Source organism: Salmo salar, chromosome 21 (genome assembly GCF_965601325.2).
Source record: "Salmo salar chromosome 21, fSalSal1, whole genome shotgun sequence".
Lineage (NCBI taxonomy): Eukaryota > Metazoa > Chordata > Actinopteri > Salmoniformes > Salmonidae > Salmo > Salmo salar.
Genome location: NC_138311.1, coordinates 35,948,365 through 35,961,788, shown reverse-complemented (window position 1 = coordinate 35,961,788; position 13,424 = coordinate 35,948,365). Strand labels below are relative to the sequence as shown.

Here is a 13,424-nt window from a genome sequence, read left to right as displayed (position 1 = left end):
TTGAATGCTGTATAACCACGTCTCTAGAGTTTAGGTTCTGTTGAATACTGTATAGCCACATCTCTACAGTTTAGTTCTGTTGAATACTGTATAACCACATCTCCTCAGTTCTGTTGAATACTGTATAACCACATCTCTAGAGTTTAGTTCTGTTGAATACTGTATAACCACATCTCTAGAGTTTAGTTCTGTTGAATACTGTATAACCACATCTTTACAGTTCAGTTCTGTTGAATACTGTATAACCACATCTCAAACAGTTCAGTTCTGTTGAATACTGTATAACCACATCTCCTCAGTTCTGTTGAATACTGTATAACCACATCTCTAGAGTTTAGTTCTGTTGAATACTGTATAACCACATCTCTAGAGTTCAGTTCTGTTGAATACTGTATAACCACATCTCTAGAGTTCAGTTCTGTTGAATACTGTATAACTACATCTTTACAGTTCAGTTCTGTTGAATACTGTATAACCACGTCTCTAGAGTTTAGGTTCTGTTGAATACTGCATAACTACATCTTTACAGTTCAGTTCTGTTGAATACTGTATAACTACATCTTTACAGTTCAGTTCTGTTGAATACTGTATAACTACATCTTTACAGTTCAGTTCTGTTGAATACTGTATAACTACATCTTTACAGTTCAGTTCTGTTGAATACTGTATAACCACATCTCCACAGTTCAGTTCTGTTGAATACTGTATAACTACATCTTCACAGTTCAGTTCTGTTGCACCTGACTCTACGTACTGTAGTGGAATACTAATGCAGAGTTCTGTATCAATATATTTCTCCACACTTCACAACCCACACCCTCCCTTTTACATCTCAGAGAAAGACAGACAGACAGATAGAGCTGTGCTGAGGGCCTGACTGTCTCCGACAAGGGCCATTGTAGAAGAGCACCTCTCTGTGAGCATGTTACATAAATGCAAGCGTTCAACAGGAGAATGCATAATGCAGCTGGGAAGTGTGTGTGTGTGTGTGTGCCTGCGTGTCTCCCTCTGTGTGTGTGTGTGTGTGTGTGTGTGTGTGTGTGTGTGTGTGTGTGTGTGTGTGTGTGTGTGTGTGTGTGTGTGTGTGTGTGTGTGTGTGTGTGTGTGTGTGTGTGTGTGTGTGTGTGAAGGCCACTTCATTCAACTTAACATTGTCTGAATGTGCTCTTTGTGAGAGTCACTGACCCTACCAGAGTTCATCCATACTGTAGGAAAGGGGTGTTTTTTTTGTTTTTTCCACCATTATTTAACCAGGTAGGCAAGTTGAGAACAAGGTCTCATTTACAATTGCGACCTGGCCAAGATAAAGCAAAGCAGTTCGACACATACAACAACACAGAGTTACACATGGAGTAAAACAAACATACAGTCAATAATACAGTAGAAAAAAAAGTCTATATACAATGTGAGCAAATGAGGTGAGATAAGGGAGGTAAAGGCAAAAAAAGGCCATGGTGGCAAAGTAAATACAATATAGCAAGTAAAACACTGGAATGGTAGATTTGCAGTGGAAGAAAGTGCAAAGTAGAAATTGAAATAATGGGGTGCAAAGGAGCAAAATAAATTAATAAATAAATACAGTAGGGGAAGAGGTAGTCGTTTGGGCTAAATTATAGATGGGCTATGTACAGGTGCAGTAATCTGTGAGCTGCTCTGACAGCTGGTGCTTAAAGCTAGTGAGGGAGATAAGTGTTTCCAGTTTCAGAGATTTTTGTAGTTCGTTCCAGTCATTGGCAGCAGAGAACTGGAAGGAGAGGCGGCTGAAGGAGGAATTGGCTTTGGGGGTGACCAGAGAGATATACCTGCTGGAGCGCGTGCTTCAGGTGGGTGCTGCTATGGTGACCAGCGAGCTGAGATAAGGGGGGACTTTACCTAGCAGGGTCTTGTAGATGACCTGGAGCCAGTGGGTTTGGCGACGAGTATGAAGCGAGGGCCAGCCAACGAGAGCGTACAGGTCGCAGTGGTGGGTAGTATATGGGGCTTTGGTGACAAAACGGATGGCACTGTGATACACTGCATCCAATTTATTGAATAGGGTATTGGAGGCTATTTTGTAAATGACATCGCTGAAGTCAAGGATCGGTAGGATGGTCAGTTTTACAAGGGTATGTTTGGCAGCATGAGTGACGGATACTTTGTTGTGATATAGAAAGCCAATTCAAGATTTAACTTTGGATTGGAGATGTTTGATGTGAGTCTGGAAGGAGAGTTTACAGTCTAACCAGACACCTAGGTATTTGTAGTTGTCTACATATTCTAAGTCAGAACCGTCCAGAGTAGTGATGCTGGACGGGCGGGCAGGTGCCGGCAGCGATTGGTTGAAGAGCATGCATTTAGTTTTACTTGTATTTAAGAGCAGTTGGAGGCCATGGAAGGAGAGTCGTATGGCATTGAAGCTCGTCTGGAGGGTTGTTAACACAGTGTCCAAAGAAGGGCCAGACGTATACAGAATGGTGTAGTCTGCGTAGAGGTGGATCAGAGACTCACCAGCAGCAAGAGCGACATCATTGATGTATACAGAGAAGAGAGTCGGCCCAAGAATTGAACCCTGTGGCACCCCCATAGAGACTGCCAGAGGTCCGGACAACAGGCCCTCCGATTTGACACACTGAACTCTATCAGAGAAGTAGTTGGTGAACCAGGCGAGGCAATCATTTGAGAAACCAAGGCTATTGAGTCTGCCAATGAGGATGTGGTGATTGACAGAGTCGAAAGCCTTGGCCAGGTCAATGAATACGGCTGCACAGTATTGTTTCTTATCGATGGCGGTTAAGATATCATTTAGGACCTTAAGCGTGGCTGAGGTGCACCCATGACCAGCTCTGAAACCAGATTGCATAGCGGAGAAGGTGCGGTGGGATTCGAAATGGTCGGTAATCTGTTTGTTGACTTGGCTTTCGAAGACCTTAGAAAGGCAGGGTAGGATAGATATAGGTCTGTAGCAGTTTGGGTCAAGAGTGTCCCCCCCTTTGAAGAGGGGGATGACCGCAGCTGCTTTCCAATCTTTGGGAATCTCAGATGACAGGAAAGAGAGGTTGAACAGGCTAGTAATAGGTGTTGCAACAATTTCGGCAGATAATTTTAGAAAGAAAGGGTCCAGATTGTCTAGCCCGGCTGATTTGTAGGGGTCCAGATTTTGCAGCTCTTTCAGAACATCAGCTGACTGGATTTGGGAGAAGGAGAAATGGGGAAGGCTTGGGCGAGTAGCTGTGGGGGGTGCAGTGCTGTTGACCGGGGTAGGGGTAGCCAGGTGGAAAGCATGGCCAGCCGTAGAAAAATGCTTATTGAAATTCTCAATTATAGTGGATTTATCGGTGGTGACAGAGTTTCCTATCCTCAGTGCAGTGGACAGCTGGGAGGAGGTGCTCTTATTCTCCATGGACTTAACAGTGTCCCAGAACCTTTTTGAGTTTGTGTTGCAGGAAGCAAATTTCTGCTTGAAAAAGCTAGCCTTGGCTTTTCTAACTGCCTGTGTATATTGGTTTCTAACTTCCCTGAAAAGTTGCATATCACGGGGGCTGTTCGATGCTAAGGCAGAACGCCACAGGATGTTTTTGTGTTGGTTAAGGGCAGTCAGGTCTGGAGAGAACCAAGGGCTATATCTGTTCATGGTTCTACATTTCTTGAATGGGGCATGCTTATTTAAGATGGTGAGGAAGGCATTTAAAAAAAATAGCAGGCGTCCTCTACTGACGGGATGAGGTATCAAGTATCAAGTATCAAGTAGTGTTGCAAAATTCTGGGAATTTTCAATAAATTCCCTGGTTTTCCTGAAATCCCAGTTGGAAGATTCCCTGAATCAGGAGGGAATAAGCAGAAATTCTGGGTTCCTCCAAACAGTAATTCCTGTAATTTTGCAACCCTAGTAACAAGACTCTCTAAACCCACATAGTAAAGTATAGTATGAATAAAGTATTTAAACCCACACAGTACTGTTTAGTATGAATAAAGTATTTAAACCCACACAGTACTGTTTAGTATGAATAAAGTATTTGAACCCACATACAGTAAAGCTACAACAAGAGCCTAATACGCTTCATCCTATAGATACTTTACTGTCAAATAAAGTCTCTTTACGTATGACAATTCAGCGCTAACAGATTGTTTGTTGAAAGATTGATCTAAGGCAACATCTACCAATGCTTTGTGTTATACATTTGTAGGCTAATGACTGTATGCATAAGATAAGAAGAGTTGGTATCATAGTATAGCATGTGGGCATGTTTGATAAAGTAGAGAGACAGTAGACAGACAGACACCATGGGACGTACCTTTGAGACGTGTTTTTGTACTTCTGCCTGAAAAACAAGATGAGGAGTGTACATTAGATTAATAGGCCATACAAAGTACACCATCACTCTGAGATAGAGCTGCAGCCCAAATGGCACCCTATTTCCTTATTCCTATAGTGCACTTTTGACCAGAGCTTTTCAGTCAAAAGTAGTGCACTAAATAGCAGGGTTGGGCTCAATTCAGAATTTTTAAATTGACTCCCATTTAACTCATGAGTTGAAATTGAATTGGCTACACCCTACAGGATGTAGAATTTGAGTTTTAGTTACAGGAAGTAGAATTTAATTCAGTGCAATTCAAAGAAATTCCACTCAGTGATAAAACATTTAATTGAATATGACAGGTCACACTTCCAGATATCACCTTAGTGCTTAGGATAGCCAATTATATTTCCACCAACCATTGCATTTCTTTTGCTTCTTTTTGAAGGCCTTGAGGTTAACTTTAGTGTTACACTGGTGCATTCTGGGAAATGTAGTATTTTTTTGTAAGTGAATAATGAAATAATATAATAACTAAATAATATTCGCATACAGGTTTTGTTTTCGTTGATCATTAATCAAGAGTTTGTCGTGAAAATGAATTATTTCAACAATATTTTATATGCATGTATATAACGACGTTTGATGTTTTATGTACAAGATGTATATTTGTATAGACAACAACTAATATAGAATAGAAGAGGAATTAGAATTTCATTGAATCGCACTGAATTCAATTATATTTCCTTTAATTCAAATTCGAATTGCAATTCTGTAACCTGTTTACTACTTAAATTAAAATTCAACAACCCTGCTAAACAGGGAATAGGGTGCCATTTCAGAGTAGAGTCCTGCGAGAGCATGAATTTTAAGCCCAAGCCCTACCCATGCCCGCAATGTTCAGGCCCTACCCTACACAGGAACGATTGATTCTGCCAAATTTAAAGCCCTGCCTGAAACCTGAAATCAGATATAACTTCCTCTGTTAGTAAATCCATTAGCTGCTGCTCTCTGTCTGTCACTCGCTCCCTGCGTGCAGCTCGCTCTGCATGCGCTCTGTTCATGGCAGCTCTGTCTGTGAGTATCCATAGCAACGGCTCCGCTTGGGCTGCTCTGCTCAATGAAGAGACATGAGAGAGCAGTTAGCTTTTAGCTACTTTTTGTCACTCTAAACTCCGACAACATTATTATTTTTCTGTGAAATAATCTCTCCTATTTTATATTTGGCGAGGTTGAAGCACTTCTGACATCATGTTATGATCTTAGTCAGATATGACTGTACTGTGCAGCAGAGCACGAGCAAATGGTTCAGCTTCAAATTGTTAGTGATCAATTTAGTGATACCCGAGCCCTGGCCATATCCTAGTTATAGATGAATAAACAGGCCCTACCCAATGTATAATGTTGGAGCCCGTCGGGTTCGGGTCGGGTAGCAGAACTCTATTTGAGAGGCACTGACCTAGAAAGAAATAATGAGTGTGTTTCTGCTATGGAGCAGTATTGTCTGGGGGATTCAGACTAGTTATGAAGGAGCTCTTTTTCCTGTTTTCCCTCTTCTCTCCAGTCAGTCTCCTTCTAACTGTAGGGGAGGGGAGGACACTCTCTCTCTCTCTCTCACACACACACACACACACACACACACACACACACACACACACACACACACACACACACACACGAACACACACACATACACACACCAACAAGAGCACACACACACCAACAAGAACACACACACACCAACACGTTTCATCTGGTGTGACAATCCAGTGAAGAGGAGGAATGTTGGGAGAGGAATTATTACACTCACAATAATCATCAACAGCAGTAAATGATGCATCACACAAAATGTGTTTGTCTCATTTTATTTAAAAAACTTGAACCATCTTTAACAATAAGTTATGAGATAAGAACTAAATCACTAAAATTTTGCATAATCATTTTGTAAATGATTTCCTCCTGTATGTTATTGTGAATGAACCGAGTTGATATGACCTGATGACTCCTCCAGTCCCCTAACAGAATTCTGGTAACACTGAAACAAGAAAGATAAAGAAGAAGCGGAAGAAGGACAGGAAGAGTGCTCAACCACAAGCAGCTAGAGAGCAGCAAAAAGGCAGAGAGGAAATAACGGGTGCGGGTAGACTATCAGCAGATGTTCCTCTGACGGAGGGCGGTGGTTCAACTTATATGGCGACACCCCCGTCAAACACAAGCCCTGGGATGGAGCTGGTGGAGTTGCCTGATGGCACGTGGGCTATGAAGCAGATGACACCACTGCCTGTATGTCCCCCTGTATGTGACCCTGTATGTCCGCCTGTATGTCCCCCTGTATGTCCCCCTGTATGTCCGCCTGTATGTCCCCCTGTATGTCCCCCTGTATGTCCCCCTGTGTGTGACCCTGTATGTCAGCCTGTATGTCCCCCTGTATGTCCCCCTGTATGTCCCCCTGTGTGTGACCCTGTATGTCCCCCTGTATGACCCCCTTAATGTCCGCCTGTATGTCCCCCTGTATGTGACCCTGTATGTCCCCCTGTATGTGACCCTGTATGTCCCCCTGTATGTGACCCTGTATGTCAGCCTGTATGTCCCCCTGTATGTCCCCCTGTATGTGACCCTGTATGTCAGCCTGTATGTCCCCCTGTATGTCAGCCTGTATGTCCCCCTGTATGTCCCCCTGTATGTGACCCTGTATGTGACCCTGTATGTCCCCCTGTATGTCCCCCTGTATGTCCCCCTGTATGTCCGCCTGTATGTCCGCCTGCATGTCCCCCTGGATGCCTGCCTGTATGTGACCCTGTATGTCCCCCTGTATGTGACCCTGTATGTCCCCCTGTATGTGACCCTGTATGTCAGCCTGTATGTCCCCCTGTATGTGACCCTGTATGTCCCCCTGTATGTGACCCTGTATGTCCCCCTGTATGTCCGCCTGTATGTCCCCCTGTATGTCTGCCTGTATGTCCCCCTGTATGTGACCCTGTATGTCCCCCTGTATGTCCCCCTGGATGCCTGCCTGTATGTCCCCCTGTATGTCCCCCTGTATGTCCGCCTGTATGTCCCCCTGTATGTCCGCCTGTATGTCCCCCTGTATGTCCCCCTGTATGTCCCCCTGGATGCCTGCCTGTATGTCCGCCTGTATGTCCCCCTGTATGTCCCCCTGTATGTCCGCCTGTATGTCCGCCTGTTTGTCCGCCTGCATGTGACCCTGTAGGTCCCCTGTATGTCCGCCTGTATGTCCACCTGTATGTCCACCTGTATGTCCCCCTGTATGTCCCCCTGTATGTCCACCTGTATGTCCCCCTGTATGTCTGCCTGTATGTCCCTCTGTATGTCCCTCTGTATGTATGCCTGTATGTCTGCCTGCATGTCCGCCTGTATGTCCCCCTGTATGTCTGCCTGTATGTCCGCCTGCATGTCCCCCTTTATGTCCCCCTTTATGTCCCCCTGTATGTCTGCCTGTATGTCTGCCTGCATGTGACCCTGTATGTCCCCCTGTATGTCTGCCTATATGTCCCCCTGTATGTCCCCCTGTATGTCTGCCTGTATGTCCCCCTGTATGTCTGCCTGTATGTCTGCCTGTATGTCTGCCTGTATGTCTGCCTGTATGTCCCCCTGTATGTCTGCCTGTATGTCCCCCTGTATGTCTGCCTGTATGTCCCCCTGTATGTCTGCCTGTATGTCTGCCTGTATGTCTGCCTGTATGTCTGCCTGTATGTCCCCCTGTATGTCTGCCTGTATGTCCCCCTGCGCTCTGGAGCAGGTTATCATCAAGGATCTCTCTGTATGTTGCTCCATTCATCTTTCCCTCGATCCTGACTAGTCTCCCAGTCCCAGCCACTGAAAATCATCCACACAACATGATGCTGCCACCACCATGCTTCACTGTAGGGATGGTGCAAGGTTTCCTCCAGATGTGAATACTTGGCATTCAGGCCAAAGAGTTCAATCTTGGTTTCTTCAGACCAGAGAATCTTGTTTCCCATGATCTGAGAGTATTTTAGGTGCCTTTTGGCAAACTCCAGGCGGGCTGTCTTGTGCCTTTTACTGAGGAGTGGCTTCCGTCTGATCACTCTACCATGAAGGCCATTGTCCTTCTGGAAGGTTCTCCCATCGCCACAGAGGAACTCTGGAGCTCTGTCAGAGTGACCATCGGGTTCTTGGTCACCTCGCTGACCAAGGCCCTTCTCCCCTGATTGCTCAGTTTGACCTGGCGGCCAGCTCTAGGAATTGTCTTGGTGGTTCCAAACTTCTTCTATTTAAGAATGATGGAGGCCACTGACATGTTTTGGTACCCTTCCCCAGATCTGTGCCTCGACACAATCCTGTCTCGGAGCTCTACGGACAATTCCTTCTACCTCATGGCTTGGTTTTTGCTCTGAACTGCACTGTCAACTGTGGGACCTTATATAGACAGGCGTGTGCCTTTCCAAATCATGTCCAATCAATTGAATTTACCACAGGTGGACTGAGCTCAATTTCGAGTCTCATAGGAACGGGTCTGAATACTTACGTAAATAAGGTACGGTATTTCTGTTTTGCTTTGTCATTGTGGGGTATTGTGTGTAGATTGATGAAGACATTTTTTTATTTAATCCATTTTAGAATAAGGCTGTAACGTAACAAAATGTGGAAAAATGGAAGGGGCCTGAGTACTTTCCGAATGCACTGTAAACAGAGGCTCAGAGTGACACCATGTTATTGCAGTGCCCAGTGGAGAGGCCTGACTAAATGTAAAAAGGGCTTTATAAATACATTTGATTTGATTTGATTAAATAATGTGTGTGTGTGTGTGTCTGTGTGTGTGTCTGCGTGCGTACGTGCGTGCTGCTCTTTGTGAGCTGAGATGATTAGAATGTTTTTAATCTCTGAGATCAGCCAGTTAACCAGACAGCCACCCAACCAGCCAGAAACAGCTAGTCAGTGGTCACCGTTTCCCCCAGTGTGCTGACTTAGATCAGCCCGCCTAATAATTATGGACAGATATCTGCCCTGCTCTACTCTAACCTCTGTTCTCCTCTACTCTACTCTCCTTCTCCCCTCTCCTCCCTTCCTCTCCTCTTCCATCCTCTGCTCTCCTCTGCTCTTCTCTTCTCTCCTTTGCGCCTTCTGTCCTCTCTTCTACTCCCCTCTCTCCGTCACACCCTGTCCCCTGGAGATGCTCAGGGGACAGGGTGTGACTGAGGACTATGTGATCAGGGATTTCAGCGGTATAGTGTGTGTAGGCGCAAACGTGTATATAGAGCGTGACTGCACGTTATAATGAACTATTGAATACATAATGGGTTTAAACAAGCTTCAGTGATAAACAGTTTGCTTCTACTGAGATACATGTTTGTCAGATACAAGTTTAACAGCTACATAATTGATCCATTCATTTGTTGCAAGCTGTGAAATGATATATTATGTAATAGCATATTAGTCTAATCATGCTGACAGCTGTATTTAGCTTGATCAATTTGTTGTGGTAACATATTGATTAGAAGGTAAAAACAGAACTGCAGAAGAACACATATTATACCATTATAACTTCCATTCATTCAATCATTAATTAATTGATGAATTTATGAATTAATTCATTAATTTACTGTAAAAACAGTAGGTAAATACAAGTGTAGGTACCTACCTGACTACCAACTTACCTACATACCTATCTGCTTTATGTATACACGTATATGCGCATATGCTAAGGTATGTACGTACCTGCATACCACATGAGGTTGGTGGCACCTTAATCGGGGAGGACGGGCTCTTGGTAATGACTGGAGTGGATGGTTTGATGCCATTCCATTTGCGCCGTTTCAGCCATTATTATGAGCCGTCCTCCCCTCAGCAGCCTCCACTGCTAGGTACATTTGTTCATACATACATTGAAATCATGAAATGTACAAACCTACAGTTGTAGTGCTTTATACACACTAATGTATTGTTTACAAAACAAAGATGTGCACATAAGAATACTATTAAACGTGCTTCAATATACAGTATAGTGATGGAAAACTAAGATACTGCAGAAACGCGACAGAACCGGCATAATTCAAAACTGCATCACTTCTGATAACAAATAAACATTTCACAAGAGCTTGAAATAACCTCACTCTTTCAACCACCCTTACAGATCACATGCCTCTAAGTCAGTCCCTCTCTGGGGAAGTTAAACACGAGAGGAGGGATGAAAGAAAGAGAAAACTTACATTCCTTTGAATCGCATCCACATTTTTTCAGTCTGCTCAGTCTTTGAGTACTTTAGGGAGTTTTTGTCCATGCTATCTGTGTATGTACACAGTTCATCCATGCTGAATGTGTTATAAGGTGCAGCGGTTAACTGCGGTATCTCAGGTACGTACAGCAGCCCTCTCTCTGTATGCACTCTGCAATGTGAATCCCTGAATCCTCAGAGCACTCCTCAGTCTGGTCCTCAGAGCATCCTCCCTGTGCTGTAGTCACAGGAGTCTTGTCTCTTCTCTCCTCTCTACAGCTCCTGCATTACTTGTCTCATTAACCTATTAGAGTATCAGAGCAGAGAGAGAGACAGCGGCTTCACACACAGCAGCTCTGTCAGGCAGGCAGGAAGGAACCACTCTCCACTACACACTGTCACTCACTCTCTGACTGTCAGATGGTTTAATCTCTCTCTAGAGTACCTCTCACTCTCTCTGTTTCTCTCTCTCTCTCTCTCTCTCTCTCTCTCTCTCTCTCACTCTCTCTCTCTCTCTCCTCTCTCTCTCTCGTACTTCTCTCTCTCTCACTCTCTCTCTCTCTCTCTCTCTCTCTCTCTAGTACTTCTCTCTCTGTTTCTTTCTCTCTCTCTCTCTCTCTCTCTCTCTCTCTCTAGTACTTCTCTCTCTGTTTCTCTCTCTGTGTGTTTCTCTCTCTCTCTGGTTCTTTCTCTCTCTCTCTGTCTCTCTCTCTTGCACCTCTCTGATCACTGTCTCACCATGCGGTTTTACTGCTCTGTGTACACTGATGGTGCCGCTGCTTTATAAAACCCTCACTCCTGCGCAACGCTCCATCCATCCACGACATCGGTGCAGGTAGGTAGGTGGGTAGCGTTCCTTTGACAGACAGACAGAGAGGGATGGTGGGGTACGGAAACGCAGAAGTAGCAGATGGTATCAGACACGATAGAGTCAGCACCACCACATCCTGCGATCACAGAGCGTTCGGAGCAGTCAGACTATGGTGAGCGGCTCCACCACACAGAAGCAGAGGCAGAGATTCCTCTCTCACCAAGAGGAGTTCAGTTGCATTTCCTCACATCAAGATCCAATGTAACGTGATGTGGCCAGTAGATGTGCATCACAAGCTGTAACAGCAGTATCCACTCACATTACAGGCGCTCCGTTTGTCCAGGCAGTTCCATTGAGAGATGCTAGAGATGTTCAATTAGCGTCAGCTGCTTATGGCATAATTATCAAGCCCACCTAGAAATCTTTCAGTGCGCCTCGCTGAGAGAACTACAAACAGCTGAGGCAGCCAGGGAAGCAGAGCATCGGCAGCTTTACAATAGATCCAAGTCCTAGAGCTTGCTGTGGTTGGTTCCTTTATTATCACTAAGGTGCAGTAGCAATGAACTAAAGCAGATTGGTAGCAGCATCTTGCATCCTGACTCCTCTCAGTGCCTCCTCTTACAGTCTATTGTCCTGCTGCTGAGGCTGTTACATCTCACCCCCCCAATCCACTACAGTCACTCCGGCTTTCGCTGCAGGAAGGAAGGAAGGAATGGAGAGCTCTGATCTGATGAAAATGTCCCGATTTGTTTTTGAAGCGAAACAGGCACCGTGGCTGATTAGTGGGACAGAGGGAAGAAGAAAATATAGAGAAAGAGGGAAGAAAAGAAAGAGAGGGAAGATAAGAATGGAGAGATAGAGGTAGTGTAGCTAGAAGGCTTGTGCTAAAGGTCAGTACTCTACACGTGCTCTTAATCATTCAAAATAATGGCAGAAACTGGAGAAAAACAAGGTCCAATAGAGAAAAGGGCTACCTCTTTATGATGAACATATACAACTATACCCTAGCTATTATCCCACTGAGAAATAGTCTCACTGGAACAGCAATACCACTGCAATGAATTAACACATTTCTCCATTTCACCACGTCACTTCTCTACCTAGAATTCATTTCAAGGCTGTACACTGCACTGTGCAGGTCTCTCAGAACAGAATGATCCTAATCATATCATTGAGGTCTGCTTGCTTTGTCTTCATATAATTACAGAACAGGAGATAGCAACACGCAGAACAACTCAATTGTTTTCAGATCAGCATGGCACGCCAAGCAGAAGCACATTTCCTCTATTAAATGAATCTGGAGTGGAAAAAGAGAGCTTTTCATGATAGTCACACATGTTGTCTTGCCCAATAATTAGCCTATATCATGTGCAAGATTACACAATCCACAATATATAATAATGTAACACTTTACTTACAGCTTGCAGGTATAGACCTAGTGTACAATGACAGTGTTATAATGCAATGTAAGCATGCAAAATTATTCACAGGGTATAGGCCTAATTCACAGAGTACACTGTAAAGGGGTTACTCTGAATTTGACAGTAGCTTACAGGCAGCTCGGTGGCAAGTAAAATTCAGTATTTCATAATACAGTACACCTACTGTAATATAAATACGGTATCATGACACACAGTACAATACTTTAAAATTGACTGTATTATACTGTAAAAAGTAAATGTTACTGTAATCGGAATGAATTCAATTAATTAATGAAATTCATTGAGGGGAGGGGTTTGTTTTTCCACAATATTTTACTGTAATTACAAGGGATTGGTGCAAGCAGGTTGGCTGCTAGGTAAAGTGTTTACACTTGACACTCCATAACAGTGTAGCCTATAGTTTTCAATAATGAAGAGAAGAGAAAAGATCAGCAAAAGTTTCAAGTTTTATTAGTTGTACGGGATACGCATGGCAAACATCATCCAACTAAATGATTACTTGCAGGTTCCTTCTTGACAATGCAACAACAATAATAAATAATAAAAGATAAGAATACGAACATAAAGTAAATGGCAGTAGAATATACTGTATATTTTTTGCATAAGTATAATACAGGAAGGCACAATTTATAATCCAATATTTACACGCGTATTGGGAAAGGGTGGGGATGAGGGGCAAGTGTATACAGTGCCTTCAGAAG

The 13,424-nt window shown here is 43.9% G+C and overlaps 1 protein-coding gene across 1 annotated transcript in view; it reads right to left on the bottom strand.

Annotated features, from left to right (window-relative positions):
- The window catches only part of LOC106582264 (dual specificity calcium/calmodulin-dependent 3',5'-cyclic nucleotide phosphodiesterase 1A), a 95,048-nt gene extending 84,071 nt beyond the window's left edge, over window positions 1-10,977 (bottom strand). The window contains exons 1-2 of the mRNA XM_082967135.1: window positions 10,466-10,977; window positions 4,272-4,298 (exon numbers count right to left, since the gene is read on the bottom strand). Of these exons, the coding sequence (XP_082823261.1) occupies window positions 4,272-4,298; window positions 10,466-10,566 (128 nt within the window). The 5' untranslated portion in view covers window positions 10,567-10,977. The remainder of the gene's footprint in view (window positions 1-4,271; window positions 4,299-10,465) is intronic.
- Window positions 10,978-13,424: the final 2,447 nt, after the last annotated feature.